The 15828-nt window shown below is 37.7% G+C and overlaps 2 protein-coding genes across 5 annotated transcripts in view; one reads left to right on the plus strand and one right to left on the minus strand.

Moving 5' to 3' along the window:
• The window catches only part of LOC133526242 (protein NDNF-like), a 94444-nt gene that overhangs the window by 11557 nt on the left and 67059 nt on the right, over nt 1–15828 (minus strand). For all 4 annotated transcript variants that reach the window (XM_061862774.1, XM_061862772.1, XM_061862773.1 and 1 more), the window contains exons 8-9: nt 15324–15415; nt 8734–8892 (exon numbers count right to left, since the gene is read on the minus strand). In XM_061862774.1, the coding sequence (XP_061718758.1) occupies nt 8734–8892; nt 15324–15415 (251 nt within the window). The remainder of the gene's footprint in view (nt 1–8733; nt 8893–15323; nt 15416–15828) is intronic.
• On the plus strand, nt 1610–7472 carry LOC133526597 (uncharacterized). The gene is made up of 3 exons (XM_061863287.1): nt 1610–1615; nt 1870–2439; nt 5261–7472. The coding sequence occupies exons 1-3, from the start codon at nt 1610–1612 to the stop codon at nt 6281–6283; spliced, it is 1599 nt and encodes a 532-aa protein (XP_061719271.1). The 3' UTR covers nt 6284–7472.

Raw genomic sequence — 15828 nt, forward strand, 5'->3', positions numbered from 1 at the left:
AAGAAAACATCGAAAGTTTAATTTTAAAATGGAGACCTATATACTTTATAAAAAAATAAATTAAATAAGTACTCTTTTTTTATAAACGACATAACATCATAGTTTCAGTCACTTGCCGCGTTATGGCATGATCTATGCTCGTAATATAAAAAATATGACAATGTAAGCAAAACGTCCTAGTAGCATTTACAGCGTTTTGATTTAACCAGTTTTATCATGGATTTGAAGTAAAAATGCGTTAACTGCTGTTACAATATTTTGGTATTCCCAAACTATAGTTACCGCGTTTTGACAGTTTTCTACAGACTAAAGGCAATTTAAAACGCTGTAAATTGAGTTGCAGCGTTTTACCATTTAACGGCAGTTCGTTGGTAGTGCCTGTTAAGCTGGGGAACTTTGATTGCATCCCGCATTTTATATGTCTGATGACCATGCATATTTGAATTATAAAGGTTTTCTATGTAGGCACTTATGGAATCAGTATAATGTCTACACATATATGTCTACTACCTATACTACAAGTTTGCTAAGTTTAGAACTAGGTCAATCTGTGTAATATTGTCCCCAAACACCTATTTATAATAACTATAAGTTCGCTTTAAGTTGGCCGTTGCCGACCGTTAAATTGATACAATTACTAAGACGATAAAAATAATTTCATACTTATTTAATATTTTTGTGGTTGTATTGAATGTAATAAAAAGTAGTTTTAAAAGCTGTGGTGGTAGCCGAATGGATAAAGGTGGTTCTTCTGAGGGGGCGTTGCGGGGAAGCGGACCGGGGGTAATGACCAACTTGAAGCCAACGGGTAATAGTTTTAGCTTTAGTATTTGTTGGTTTTATTTTTCTACCATAGTCTTTTTTGTGTAATTTGACATTTAGAGACCGTATACATCTCTAATAAAGTATATATTATTTCATCGATTCCATATTTGTAATTGTATTTTGTACAAAAAAATACTACATATAAAATTATTTATTTCATTAAAGCGTACATAGTTATGATGCAGGGGATGGGGATTCTGTAATTTTTATTGTTTGTAAAAATGGACACGTAAAAGTGCCCCTGTGGCCTATTTGCTGAATAAATGTTTGATATCTGATATTTGAATATTACCCACTCACGAAATATCCGTCTGACGTAGAATATAACTGTTGTTAGTTTGTTTATACTCAGATAGCAATAGATTATACATGTAATTCCATGCTCCATCTTGACTTAAATATTTGCCTGATGGCAAAACATGGTGAAACGCTACTATAATTATATTTCGTTCGTTTCATTCTTCAGATATAACATTTACCAGGTAGTCCTTTAAACCTACAGGCGACTTTTGCACGATATTAAGAGACAGTCAATTGACTATTGAACTGATTTTTAGTTCAGTCATTCGTTCCCCTACCCTTTCCGTTCGTTCCACCGTTATAGTTGCTCATTCTTTTTTCGTGCACGGCGACGAACGCACGCGCCACTTTAGCTCCTCGGTTACGACAAAAATGTCGAAGCGCACAGCTAAAGAAAAGTTAAATTATTACCGTGAAAAAATTAAAAGACTAGAGGATCATAAAAGACGATACAGGATAATTTATGATTCGTCTTCATCGGAAGATGAAGGTAAGTTTGTTTATATATTATTTGGTGTTAAGAAGTGATTAAAATGAGCCGACATAGGGATTGACTGCGAGTCTCTAACTATGATCACATAACCATCGGGGTTGACCGCGAGTCTCCAACGATGTTAATAAGCAGAATAATGCGCGCAGTCTTAAGTAGATGCGCGTTACTCTGCGACACAAATATTTTCGCAACCTACCCCCAAGAGAAAATATTTTTCATAAAATGTAATAATCACTTCTTTTTCGTTTTAGATTTCAGCAGCCGTACCCGATATGGTCCGGAACCGAGATAAAAATCTAGCCACAACGCAGCAACAACTCGGCCAAGGGATCGCTGCCGTCAACAGGGCCATGGATATACTAATTAAATGTGTCGATGCCAACGGAATCGAAGCTATGAAACACCTCAGTAACGGCTGCCGCATTCTGTGTGACCTCCATGCGTCATCTACTCAGAGTCGCATAAAACTCATCACTCCTAGTCTCGATAAGACGTTCTTGCAAGTTATTCAAGATACAGAACGTGATGATACCCTATTTGGCAATAAATTGGGCGAAAAAATCAAGGCGGCTAAGACCATTGAAAAACAAGGTCTTCAAATCAAGAAAACGTCCCCAAAGAAACCCACGCCAGCACAGCCGTCGACAAGTCGAGCGTCATACTCGGGAAACTGGTCAGCGCCCCCTCGTTACGCGTCGAACAGGGGGGGGGCGGAGAGGTGCTCGCAGGCAGACGAATTACACCCGTCGGACGTTTCCAGCTCCACAAGCGGCCAAGACATCTCCCGCGACCAAGACACGTGCCCATGCACCGTAACGCAGGTACATGCCGGCCGAATAAGTCATTATTATAACTGTTGGCTAAAAATAACATCGAACGACATGGTTTTGGACTGGGTCAGACATGGCTACTCAATCCCATTTAACTCGGACGTAAAACAAACATTTGTTCCGTCAAACACGCTTGAACAAAATGAAGTCGCTGATATGAAATTAGCTATACAAAAGCTGTTAGATTTAGGAGCCATATCTGAGTGCCCTAAGGTCAAAAACCAATATATATCTAAGATTTTTCTTGCCCCAAAACCTAACGGAGGAAAGCGTTTTATCCTAAATTTAAGAGGTCTCAATAAATTTATTACTCCCTGTCATTTTAAGATGGAGGATTATCGCACGGCCTCAAAACTCATTCCTCAAAATGGTTTTTTAGCCACAATAGATTTGACAGAAGCATATCTGCTTATACCTATAAATATAAATGACAGAAAGTACTTGAGATTTCAATTTAATAATCTGACATACCTATGAATTTACATCCATGCCATATGGTTTATCTGTAGCCCCTAGAGTATTCACAAAGATAATGAAAGAAGTGATGTCTAATTTGAGATCGCGAGGTCTCAAATCTGTCATTTATTTGGACGACATTCTGTGCATAGGAGACTCTTTTCAAGAATGTCTTAATAATGTTAAGGAAACCTTAAAGCTATAAGCAATGTCTAGGATTTGTTATCAATTACGACAAGAGTTCCTTACATCCAGAACAGACTTGTAAATTTTTAGGGTTTAACTTTTATACCCAAAATTTGACCATTGCCTTACCCGAAGATAAACGAAACAAAATTGCACAATTGGCTCGTAAATTTCTAAGGCTCCCTAAATGTACCATTCGGGAGTTCTCACAACTCATCGGAGTTTTAGTGTCAGCCTGTCCCGCTGTAAAATATGGTTGGGTTTATACAAAAAACTTCGAAAGGCAAAAATATCTCGAGTTATTAAAAAATAACGATAATTTTGAAGCTAAAATGAAACCTTCTAGTACCATACTGGACGATCTTAACTGGTGGTTAAATAATATTAGTTCATCAAATAATTACATGAGAAATCCTAATTTTCAACTCGAAATTTACAGTGACGCATCCAACTCAGGTTGGGGTGCGGTTTGTGGGAAAAATAAGATTAATGGCACGTGGAAATCTTCAGAACGAGATTCTCATATTAATTATTTAGAATTACTGGCTGTCTACCTCGGATTAAAGAGCTTTGCAAAAAATATTACTAATTGTGCAATTTTGTTGCGGGTTGATAACACGACCGCTATAAGTTATATAAATCGCATGGGGGGCATACAGTTTCCACACCTAAACGATTTGTTTCGTACAATTTGGCAATGGTGCGAGAAGCGAAATATATTGATCTTTGCATCATATATAAATACAAAAGAAAATATTGCGGATCCAGAGTCTAGAAAAATAGTTAACCCTGACACCGAATGGGAACTTTCGGACAGAGCGTTTGAATCTATAGTACACCGGTTTGGTAAACCAACAATAGACTTATTTGCTTCTCGTTCCAATGCAAAATGCCAAAATTTTGTGTCATGGAAATGCGACCCAGATGCGATAGCGGTCGACGCATTTACAATTAACTGGAGTAAAAAATATTTTTACGCCTTTCCCCCTTTTTCGTTAATTTTAAAATGCCTTAGAAAGATCGTAGACGATCAAGCAAATGGAATATTAGTGTTTCCTTTTTGGCCATCGCAACCGTGGTTCCCCCTATTGCAGAGCCTTCTTAGTTCGGAGATAAGGTTTCTCAACCCGAATAAAAACTTGCTTCATTCCCATTACCGACCATTCCGACTCTGTTTGGAATATTTGTGACTGACTTAATAGCACTAATAGAGTCAGAATCGTGCTTCTTTGCAGATGATGGAAAGTTCTTCGCTAACCCTCATGTTTCTTCTGGTCAGCTGCAATCTGATTTGGATCGGTTAACGGAGTGGACTTCGCAGTGGATATTAAAATTAAATGTTAACAAATGCGCAGTTCTGCACCTTGGTAAAAAAAACCCTATGGTCCAATACACGATAGGAAGCTCGCCAATTGCAGCGGTGACGTCTCAAAAGGATCTCGGTGTGACAGTTACAAATAACCTGAAGTGGGGTGAGCACATAAATAATATAGTCAAAAAGGCAAATTCGTTCTTGTATGTTATAAAACGCTCCTTCCAATGCATATCTGTTGAAGTTTTTATCAAAATTTATAAAACATATGTCCGCCCTTTGCTCGAATATGCTTTCCAAGTATGGAATCCCTATTTTGTCAAAGACATTGACCTTTTAGAGAGTGCGCAGCGAAGAGCCACCAAGATTCCATTTAAGCTCAAACGCCTACCTTATGAAGAAAGGCTAAAGGTACTGAAGCTGCCCACACTCAAAGCCAGGAGAGCGAGAGGAGACCTTATCGAGTGTTTTAAGATTGTTACCCACTGTTACAACCTCCCCGACATTCACGATATAATCAACAAAAGAACTATCAGCCGCGAGACCCGAGGTCACAGCCTAAGAATTGTTCGCACTCCCACTACTACTAAAGCTGCATATCATTCTTTGTCCAACCGTGTCGTGGCGGCTTGGAACCGTTTACCGGATAGTGTTGTAACTGCTCCCTCGGTCAATGTTTTTAAAAACAGATTGGACAAGTGGCTTTTAAACAATAAGTTAGACTGATGTTACTTAGTGATGTGATACGACTTTACAAACTTTGAACTGTATAATACAGGACACTGTGTGACATAGGCTCATCAGCTAAATAGCTGCTCGCCTATAATTATATAATAATAATAATAATAATAATTACAGGGACTGCCATCCCCTACACAAGGGGCTTACCCTGGGGGTCGCGAAGCTCTGCAACAGTCCTTCAGTCGAAGAGGCTCCCCACCAGAGGCTATAACACTGATGTTGGCATCACTCTCCGACAAAACAATACAACAATACGAAGTTACATATAAGCTCTGGTGGCAATTTTGCACCGTTAATTCTATTGAAATTTTCAATCCCCCAAAATCGACAATATTGTCTTTTTTAACAGAACAATTTAACAAAAATTGTGCATACGGCACACTGAATAGTCACCCTTCAGCCTTATCCTTGTTATTGGGAGACAGTGTCGGTTCAGACGATTGCGTGAAACGCCTTCTTAAAGGGGCGTACAAACAAAGACCGAACGGTCCCAAGTATAACCATACATGGGACCCTCAGGTTGTTTTAAACCGTGTCTCTCACTGGTATCCAAATACAAGTATAAGCCTGGAACTATTGTCGAAAAAATTAGTTACATTACTGGCCATATGCACAGCGCATAGGGTTCAAACATTATCGCTTATAAAAATCGAAAATATTGTTATTACCACAAACGGTGTCAAAGTTGGAATCACGGACATAATTAAAACATCAGCTGTCGGGCGAGAGCAACCGGTCCTCTTCCTCCCATATTTTAAAGATAATGTTTCTATATGCCCTGCTACAACTCTCAGAGATTATATTTTTGTAACAAAAAATAAGAGAGTTGATAGCATAGGACGTTTGTTATTGACATACAAGACTCCACATAGACCTGCAACTTCTCAAACCATCAGCAGATGGATTAAAAATGTTTTGTCGGAAAGTGGCATCGACATGACAGTGTTTAGCGCGCACAGCGTGCGCCACGCCGCCACGTCGGCCGCGAGCCGCGCCGGGGTCAGCGTCGACACTATCCGCCGCACAGCAGGCTGGACCTCGGCGTCTACGTCGTTTGCGCGGTTCTATAATAGGCCACTATCGGATGAAGGACTCTTTGCGAGATCTGTTTGCTTGCCGAATACAAGTGACAATCCTTAGATAATAAGATTATCGATCATAAGTAGATGATTTTTTGATTATATGAACAATTGTTAATATTAGATGACTGACCAATAAGGTCACGTCAAAGAAGAAAAGAAATATACCTATTGATTTCGTGTCTATATACCTATAGTTTCATTCCACCTTAAGCAAAACTTTAAGACTCTAAACATCTACCTGGTAAATGTTATATCTGAAGAATGAAACGAACGAAATATAATAGATGATCAAACGAACTTCTCGAGCGAAGTTCGATCACTATTATATGAGTCGTTTCATTCGAAGATATAATAACCCTCCCTCCCTAATACGACCCTAAATTTAAAAAGGTTTGCGTTTTCTCTAAAGATAATGAGCAACTATAACGGTGGAACGAACGGAAAGGGTAGGGGAACGAATGACTGAACTAAAAATCAGTTCAATAGTCAATTGACTGTCTCTTAATATCGTGCAAAAGTCGCCTGTAGGTTTAAAGGACTACCTGGTAAATGTTATATCTTCGAATGAAACGACTCATATAATAGTGATCGAACTTCGCTCGAGAAGTTCGTTTGATCATCTATTATACCTATTATATAAGCGGTATAAGTGACGGTAGTCGACTTAAACTGTATTCAATAATTGGATTACAATGGCTGGATAGGAAAATACTGTATTTTATCGCTGTCGATAAGTTCCGTACAGCGACAAATTGCCGTGCACCGGTAAGACACGTGACAGAGATAAAGCATAACTAATGGTGGAGCTGCAGCCTGGGTAAAAGCTTCAGAGCTGCCCTACTACTACGACCATAGTAGATTTTGTAGGTATCTTTTAGGTGTAGGTAGGAAAACTTAGCTAAATGAAACCTTTCTTATCTGTACAAGTATAAGTTCAAATAGGAGATATTCCATAATAAGAAGCGCTGGTGGCCTAGCGGTAAGAGCATGCGACTTGCAATTCGAAGGGCGCAGGTCCAAACTCCGGCTCGTACCAATGAGTTTTTCGGAACTTATGTACAAAATATCATTTGATATTTACCAGTCGCTTTTCGGCGAAGGAAAACATCGTGAGGAAACCGATTTAATCCCAATTAGGGCTAGTTTACCCTTCGGGTTGGAAGGTCAGATGGCAATCGCTTTCGTAAAAACTAGTACCTACGCCAATTCTTGGGATTCAAGCGGATCCCAGGCTCCCATGAGCCGTGGCAAAATGCCGGGAAAACGCGAGGAAGAAGGAGATATTCCATAATAAAAGAAAATTGTAATCTACACATATATATGTATGTTATTTCAACTTTTCGTTTTTGAATGATAACGTAACTGCCATTGTATGTGAGCGGCATTTTGGTGACGCGTTCTAGTTACATATGTATATATTTTATTATATATATATTTTTTTTGATCACCTGACTTAAGTAGCTACATCTGCTGACTGTAGCGAAAAATGGTTTTACATTTCAATTTATTTGAAAGAAAAGAACTACTATTTCCAACATAATGTCAAATATTCATTGAAGAAAAGGAATTTAAAAATGTCAATATATCTCCATTTCAAGTCTAACCTCTGATTTACAAGAAAATCTTATTTGATTTCGTATTGACATTATTAAATTGCTCTGTGAAATTCTTTTAGTGAAATCAAGTCAATACTTATCAAACGCGCGTCAAAAGGTTACCTCGCAATAGAAGTTCAATTATGTCAAAGAAATATTAGATTTCTCAATTATAATTTTCTTTTTGTAATTGGTATACGTAGGTAACTTCACTATAGTTCGTTTTCTGTAGCATTTAGAAAGAAGATAAGCAATCTTAACGTGTCTTTTTTATTAAAAAACACTTTTGCAAATTAAATCACACCAGATATGTGACAATTAAAAATCATAATGATACGATTATTTAATTATTTTTTCTTTCATAATTAATGTAAATTTGTAAGGAGCGCTGGTGGCCTAGCGGTAAGAGCCTGCGACTTGCAATTCGGAGGTCGCGGGTTCAAACCCCGGCTCGTACCAATGAGTTTTTCGGAACTTATGTACGAAATATCATTTGATATTTACCAGCCGCTTTTCGGTGAAGGAAACATCGTGAGGAAACCGGACTAATCCCAACAAGGCCTAGTTTACCCTCTGGGTTGGAAGGGCAGATGGCAGTCGCTTTCGTAAAAATTAGTGCTTACGCCAAATCTTAGGATTAGTTGTCAAGCGGACCCCAGGCTCCCATGAGCCGTGGCAAAATGCCGGGACAACGCGAGGAAGAAGAAGGGAGATAATTAATGTAAATTAATTTTTAAGAGGCGATTCTCATTAATTTTCAATGAAAATGCACGTCGTGTTTATCTTTTTCTAAAAAAAAAAAATTACAAAAATTAGCGAAATGAATGTTATGGACGCCTTTTAATTATAAATAACAATTTCTCTTGTCGTAACAATTGCAAACTCTATAATCAATATCGCAGGCGTTACTAACCTTAAAATAGAAGACAGTTTTGCCCCTAATTTCTGCTCTGTATGGTGTATTTTCCCGTAAACTCCTTGCTGTAGATGTCCTTGGTCGGACGCTGCCGGTAGCGAGCAGGGATCCCGCCCTGCGGTCTCGGGCGACAGCAAAAACACTCACGAAGTATGTCTGCAAATGAACATCAATAGGTATTGTTATCAAGTTGAAAGGGGAAATAATTAATTGAGGCTAAGAATTTCGCAGTTGATTGATTGGTTTTTGGATCGGGTTATATTAGTACACAAAGAACAAAACTGCAGGAGAATAAGGGAGGTATGGACAAAATTGTTAATGATCTCAGAGGGTTTTTATGACTCGAGTTTACCTTCAGCAATCATGATGAATTAATGTTTAAAGTTGTATCTATATGGAGTTCGGATTCGTCCTGAGGATCGCGAAGTTGGAATATCGACTTAATGCGAATTTTAATTCCTTCCTTCTCTCGACCTTCACCAAGGAGGAGTTTTGACCGAAGGGTGTCAAGTTTCGCCGCTTCCGTGGCAGGCTCCCTGGCACTACGAGGTTGCGTAATTCATCGCAACATTCGCAACTTTCGGTAGGTAGGTAGGTAGGTAGGTATGTGTGTGTTATGTATGTGTGTGTCTGTGACTTTTGACACTAACATATCCAATCCATATACGACGTATCTTAAAGTTCGAATCGGGTCGTCTGTTGCGATAAACAGTATACTCGTAAACACTATTGTTGAGCGCCATGTTCATTGTACATCAAAAGATTTAATTTGTAACCCATTTCGTACTTTTGTCAAAATGACAAACAATATGAAAGAGACCTCATACTATTGTCACTGTGACGATACGAAATGGGTCACAAATTAAATCTTTTGACTGTATCTCAGACCATCCATACTACGTGAGCCGAAACATTGTTTCTGTAAACTTCTGCATAGTGTTTCAGAAACAGTGTATCCCAAACATTGTTTATAGTGAATACGCACCTTAAAGAAGTATAAAATACAGTTGAACTGAACTAGATCGAGCCTAACTACTTTTAGGCCAACAAAACTAGCGAAATGACACTGAACATACGGCGTTACGGCAGACCTCTAAGGAGTTGGCGGCGGCACCTTGACGTCTTTTAGAAAGATTGGCCTAATATTCCCATAGAGATGCATGGAAGAAAGAGGGGAAGTCCTTTGCCCAACAGTGGGACACAAAAGTCTAACTAATAACAGTATGCAACATTATTATCCTCCTTTTTCTGTGTAGGATAGAAAAATAAGTACCTACTTAACCTATGAACGAAAAATCGTTGTCATTTTTCAATAAAATTGTGATACAATTTTGTATTTGAAGTATAACTTTATCTGAATGATAAAGTGTAGCCTCGAGCGTGCAATCCACTTTAAAATCAATTCACTATATGCAAAATAACAAGAGTATTAAGTATTAATACAGAGTGCTGACCTAAACAGAGTAACAGCCAGCCTTATACATACAGATAGTTATTCACAGACTATTAGATTGAACTATTTACAATTTTAAGATGTGTTAAGCACACTAAGCTCCCTCAATACTGACTAAGTGTGTCATTAATTAATTGATTGAGGGTCGTGAAGTTGGAATCCCGACACAATGTGAATTTTAATTCTTTGCGGTGAGCGGTCCGACTGAACACCTAGCGACCTTCACCAAGGAGGAGTTTTGACCGAAGAGTGTCAAGTTCTAGCGGTTCCGCAACCGGCTCCCAGACACTGCGGGGTTGCGAACTGCATCGCAGCCATAATTGTGTTTTTATTTTTAAGTATATTTTATAATAATATTTATGCTAGTGTATAGCTTTTATAAGGTATTTATCTATGGGCCAATAGTTGCCTGAAAATAAATATTTTCATTCATTCATTAAGCGCGTGTAACAATAGTGAAAGAGTAAATCCGTAAAATCGTCACTTTTTTAGGGTTCCGTAGCCAAATGGCAAAAAACGGAACCCTTATAGATTCGTCATGTCCGTCTGTCTGTCCGTTTATGTCACAGCCACTAATATATCTGTACCTACATTTACTTCAAAGCAGCAAGCATAAACTGTTCCATGTTTTGACGACCAGTTTGGCCTAGTGGATAGTGACCCTGCCTACGAAGCCGATGGTTCCGGGTTCAAATCCTGGTAAGGGCATTTATTCGTGTCATGAGCATGGATATTTGTTCCTGAGTCATGGGTGTTTTCTATGTATTTAAGTATTTATAAATATTTATACATTATATATATCGTTGCCTAAGTACCCTCAACACAAGCTTTATTGAGCTTACTGTGGAACTTAGTCAATTTGTGTAATAATGTTCTATAATATTTATTTATTTACAATAGCAGCTGCGACCATAATAATAGCCACTAACTACAGTGTCTCTCATTAGGTACATATAACGTCGGGTGAGAATATGTTTGTGCCATACGCCTGTTACGTTGGTTTGCAGGAGAGCGAAAAGCAGCAAAAAATATAATTTTCGAAAAGTTTTATATTTAGGAAATATTTCATTTATTTATCATTTAGGCACAAATGTTTACTTTTTATAGTACCATAAAAATATTTTGAAGATCATGTGGTAATCATGAAATAAAAGCATTTTTATTATTGCCATATCCGTTTTTGATGAGTAAAATGTTAAACGTACCTTACAACGTATGACTTGACACAAAATTTTGGATAGGTATGTCACAACTATTGTGATAATTTTCGGTTAACAGAATGCTAGTAAAATGCGGATATGGCACAACATTTATGAAAAAAATATATTTTATAAAACCAATTAGTGTCAATTATAGCATACTTTTTGTTATTTTAGGAATCATTAAAAAACGATTATGCTCATAAATGGATATGGCACAAACGTATTGTTACTCCAGATTGTTGAATCCTCTGTGGAACTATCTAGTACAGTTACCCTTTATACAATTTATTTTCATTGACTATATTGAGTAGCGAAAATAATACTAGTTTTTTGCCATAAGCATTGACAAATATTGGGGTTTTCTGTTTTAGCTACTGCTGTTTTACTATAGTCTATCGGCCGCGTGGTTGAAGAAGTGTCGCTTTTAACGCCGATAGGTTTGCTTGCTTGCAATGCTTATAGGATGTCTCGCTGTGCTGTGACATCTTATAAGCATTGTTCGAATACGGCCGTATCTAAAGCTAACTCTGTGCTAATTTGCCGCTGCCACTATACGTAATATAAAAATCTCATAGGACAAAGTTCTCATAGGATTTGGTCAACGAACCAAAATAACAATAGATGTAGGGAAAGTGCTCAAATATGACCACACGGGACTTGTGCCACGTGCGATTTAACTGTACAGTGCACATTGTGGAGGGTAGAGGTAAGGAGAACAATCTCTTATGGGAGAACTATTGCTAAAATTTCTAGCTGGCAGCTGTAAATCATAGTTCGGAATCTCTCCGGCTTCTCCGGCTAGGGTAGCACAAGGACATGACATGAACGACGTTGGTGACGGAGTAAAGTGCGCGGTCGGTGTTTTTTTTTTTTTTTATGAAAGTGAAACATTTGTCCGCGATGTACTGTGGCGCCACCTATTTAAGGTTTTTTGATGGACACTTTTAATGCACATAGATTGTTCTCCTTACCTCTACCCTCCGTAGTACACATGATGACATGGTCAAATATGAATGTCGTGCAAGAAGTTTGATATATCATCTCCTCTGTGGCGAGGCCCGAATCGGGCATCTGTTGTTAAGAAATTCAATAATTTAAACTTCAACATAACTATTTAAATAGCACATTTTCGACAAGCCACAGAGGAAAGGAGAATATCATTTTTGCCAATCAAAACTTTTATTGACCAATTCAAAGCTGCGGCCGGGGTGTGTATATAGCGAAGAGATAACTTTTAGTGATAATGTGTCAGTCATATGAACCGTTTTTCTATGTAAAAAATGTACTGAAAACTTCGTCTATTCCTTCCTTTGCCGAATTTGATGTTAATTAGAGTGGTTCACATGGACAACACAAAACTGCAAATGTGTCGTTTTCAAGCAAAAGGCACCACATGGTCGCTTGCCATATGGACGCTGCATCTTTTGCTTGAAATCGTCAGAAATACTTAATTTAGATATTCCGATGTTCGTATAATCGCGCGTACTACGCGCCAGAATTAATTTGAGAAAATTGCCTTCGAAATGTAAACATTAAGAAAAGTGGCGAAGGTAATAGAGATTCGTCTCCTAATTTAAAATCTACTTAATTAAAAAAGGTCTTCTCATTTCACTTAAATTTCGTACTCGCGTCTATTTTGTTAGGTTACTCACTGATTACTCAGGTACACGCTAGATAGAGCATTATAGAGTCTGACCATATTTACTTAGCATGGCATGTATTTGCAATTACGTAGTGTGGTGTCACCATTAAGGGGAAACATTAATGGTAATTTTTACATACAAACGTTCTCGATATTTTCCTCTATGCTTTAAGCGCTTAAAACGGCCAAATAATGCGCAGTAAAGAGACGCCCAGCATGCTAACACGAAACATTAAGAAACGCAAAAATAAAAATGGTCAAACACAGATGATTTATTTCACGTCTGCTCCCAAAAGTTTGTTGAAATGTCGAGGACGAAACCTCGATTATTGAGACTTTCACGCAAGATTTTATCCCTAAACTGCAGTTATCCTGATCGCACTAATTTGAGGAGCCGCCTGTCAGCGCGACGGAAATATTTACGTAAAATTATCAAATGTAAGAAGGGGCTTAGCTCGTATTTTCTTTGTTCTTCGTGATCAAACCGATGCAAGCTTAGCTTAGACGGACTCTAAAACGATTCGTTTCGTGATATCGCAAAACATTGGCGACGATGCTTCATTTTTTTTATAATAGTGCTTACAAACTGCGTACAAGTTTACAATAAATTAAATTATTTACCTATTTTTAGCATGAGCTGTTCGAAGGTAAAAGGGTGATGGATGACTAAGTGGTGATGTTTGCAGTTAAGTATTTTATGAAATTGCCGTTTTGCCGCAACTTCACATGAAATTCCACCGAACAAAAATTTTACGTACAAAACTTATACTCGTTCTATTATATTGGTATGACAATTTATAGCAACAAAAAACTAGTTTCAGTTCAGACTAATATCTGGTAGAGTCAAACCAAGATAAGTTGGCAGCGATTTTGATAGCCCAGACAGAAATTATGACGTTTACTTGACACTTGCACCGTCTGGGCTGTAAAATCGCTGACAACCTATCTTGGTCTGACTCTACAATTTTTTGTTGTTTACTGTATATATATACATATATATGTTACGAAAATGTATATGCCAGGTTTCATGTCATTTAACATGTCGTTTTAAAATAAGAGCGTTACTTCGATTGTAGGGAAGCGTCTTTTGGTGGCAGGTTCCTGTGATTTTTATTAATTTGACAGTTACGTCGCCTATTTCTCTGCTGTAACGCTGCGTTGCGGTAGTTTCAATTCAAATGTCATCTGAATGCAAAGACTGAGGGAGGTAATCAATGGTTAATGTACACATTTCACACCAATTTTGTAATTATCACCATACGCCGTCCAATATAACATTAATCCTGTCTACGTATAGTATTTACTGTTTTTGAGATCACGATATACTGGTAATATTGGTATATCCTCAGCAAGGAATGGAAAAATTGAGTCACTTTATGTTACTTTCACAGTCATTTTGTCTGTAAAGTAATTCGTTTAAAGCAAATATAGCCTCCTATATCCCAGAAGCGATGTTTTCTTTTTGAATTTGGAACCATGTCTTGTGTTTAGTGAAAGTTAAAAATAATGTTTGGAATTTGTCCTTTATAAAGGCCTCTGGGACTCAGGAGGATAGATCGTGTCATTCACGATGACGGGTACCTTGACTCGTATTATTATGTTATTAAAGGTTAGATTTGACAAATTTGCGCGTCATCGTGGATGACGCGAACTATAAAGGTAAGAAATATACAGGGTGGTTTTGTTATTTCTGACCAAACTCACACTCTAAGGGTGATATAGGACATGCTGGACAACTTTTAATATGATAGCAAAGCGGAAATCGCCAAAAATATCTGCTCGTCCTTAGGTTTTCTAGATTCGAGGTTGGCCCCATAGTAAAAGTGATTCATTATGACCATTGCATGCCACCGCTCAAAGTCAACCGTGAACCAGGGTGAAAAGGGACGGCTGGGGGTTGAATAGAAACAATTTTTTATTTGTGAATTACCTGGTAATTTTTTAAAAATACCCACACAAATTGTATTATACAAAATATACTATTTTGAAAGGAATGATAAAATTTGTGTAGGTATTTTTTAAGCAATTGTCACTTAAATCACATTTTAAGTTATGTCCCTATTTACGCAAGCCGTCCCTATTCACCTCGTTGACGGTACTTACATATGTAATTTTAAAAAAGGTAGCAAAATGTGAGAAATCTTGGGTGTTTTTTCTATATAAGTAATAGTATCCTAAGAACTTATAACTTATATACCTTCACGGTGCCTTTTTTATATATTAGATTAGTATCACCTTTTGTTACTACATATGTCTCTATCTAATGAAATAATAAGTGGTAAATACGTACTGTGCTAGGGTCCAGGTTCTCGATCAAATGATGCGTCCTGTCCCCAACGCAGGCCACCAACGGGTCTTCATCCGACACCTTTGTACTTCGACCTGGATTAAGATTTTTTTTAATGTAGGTTAATTATGATTATGACATTTCAGGTCTTATTCAAAAAACCGTCAGCCGGTTGTATCGCACATCACGTGAACATGTAAAAAATACGCGCCTTACCACTTATGTCAGCAAAGTATGCGTAATGCGTAATTCGTTTATTGAAATGTCTGATGAAATGCCACATGCAGTTTCAATGATTGTGTTATCACTATCATAAAAAGATAAAGCGCTTTTTTACACGTTCATGCGACGACGTTCTTTCCACCGCGATACAACCGGCTGATGATTTTTAAATTCATAATAGCTATATAATAAATAATCTAAACTATCTTGTGACAAAGCATCAAACGGGAGGGCATAACTGAATTTTATTTTACGTGTTTCGGTGGCTGTCATTCCTCAACCCACC

Source organism: Cydia pomonella, chromosome 16 (genome assembly GCF_033807575.1).
Source record: "Cydia pomonella isolate Wapato2018A chromosome 16, ilCydPomo1, whole genome shotgun sequence".
Taxonomy (NCBI): domain Eukaryota; kingdom Metazoa; phylum Arthropoda; class Insecta; order Lepidoptera; family Tortricidae; genus Cydia; species Cydia pomonella.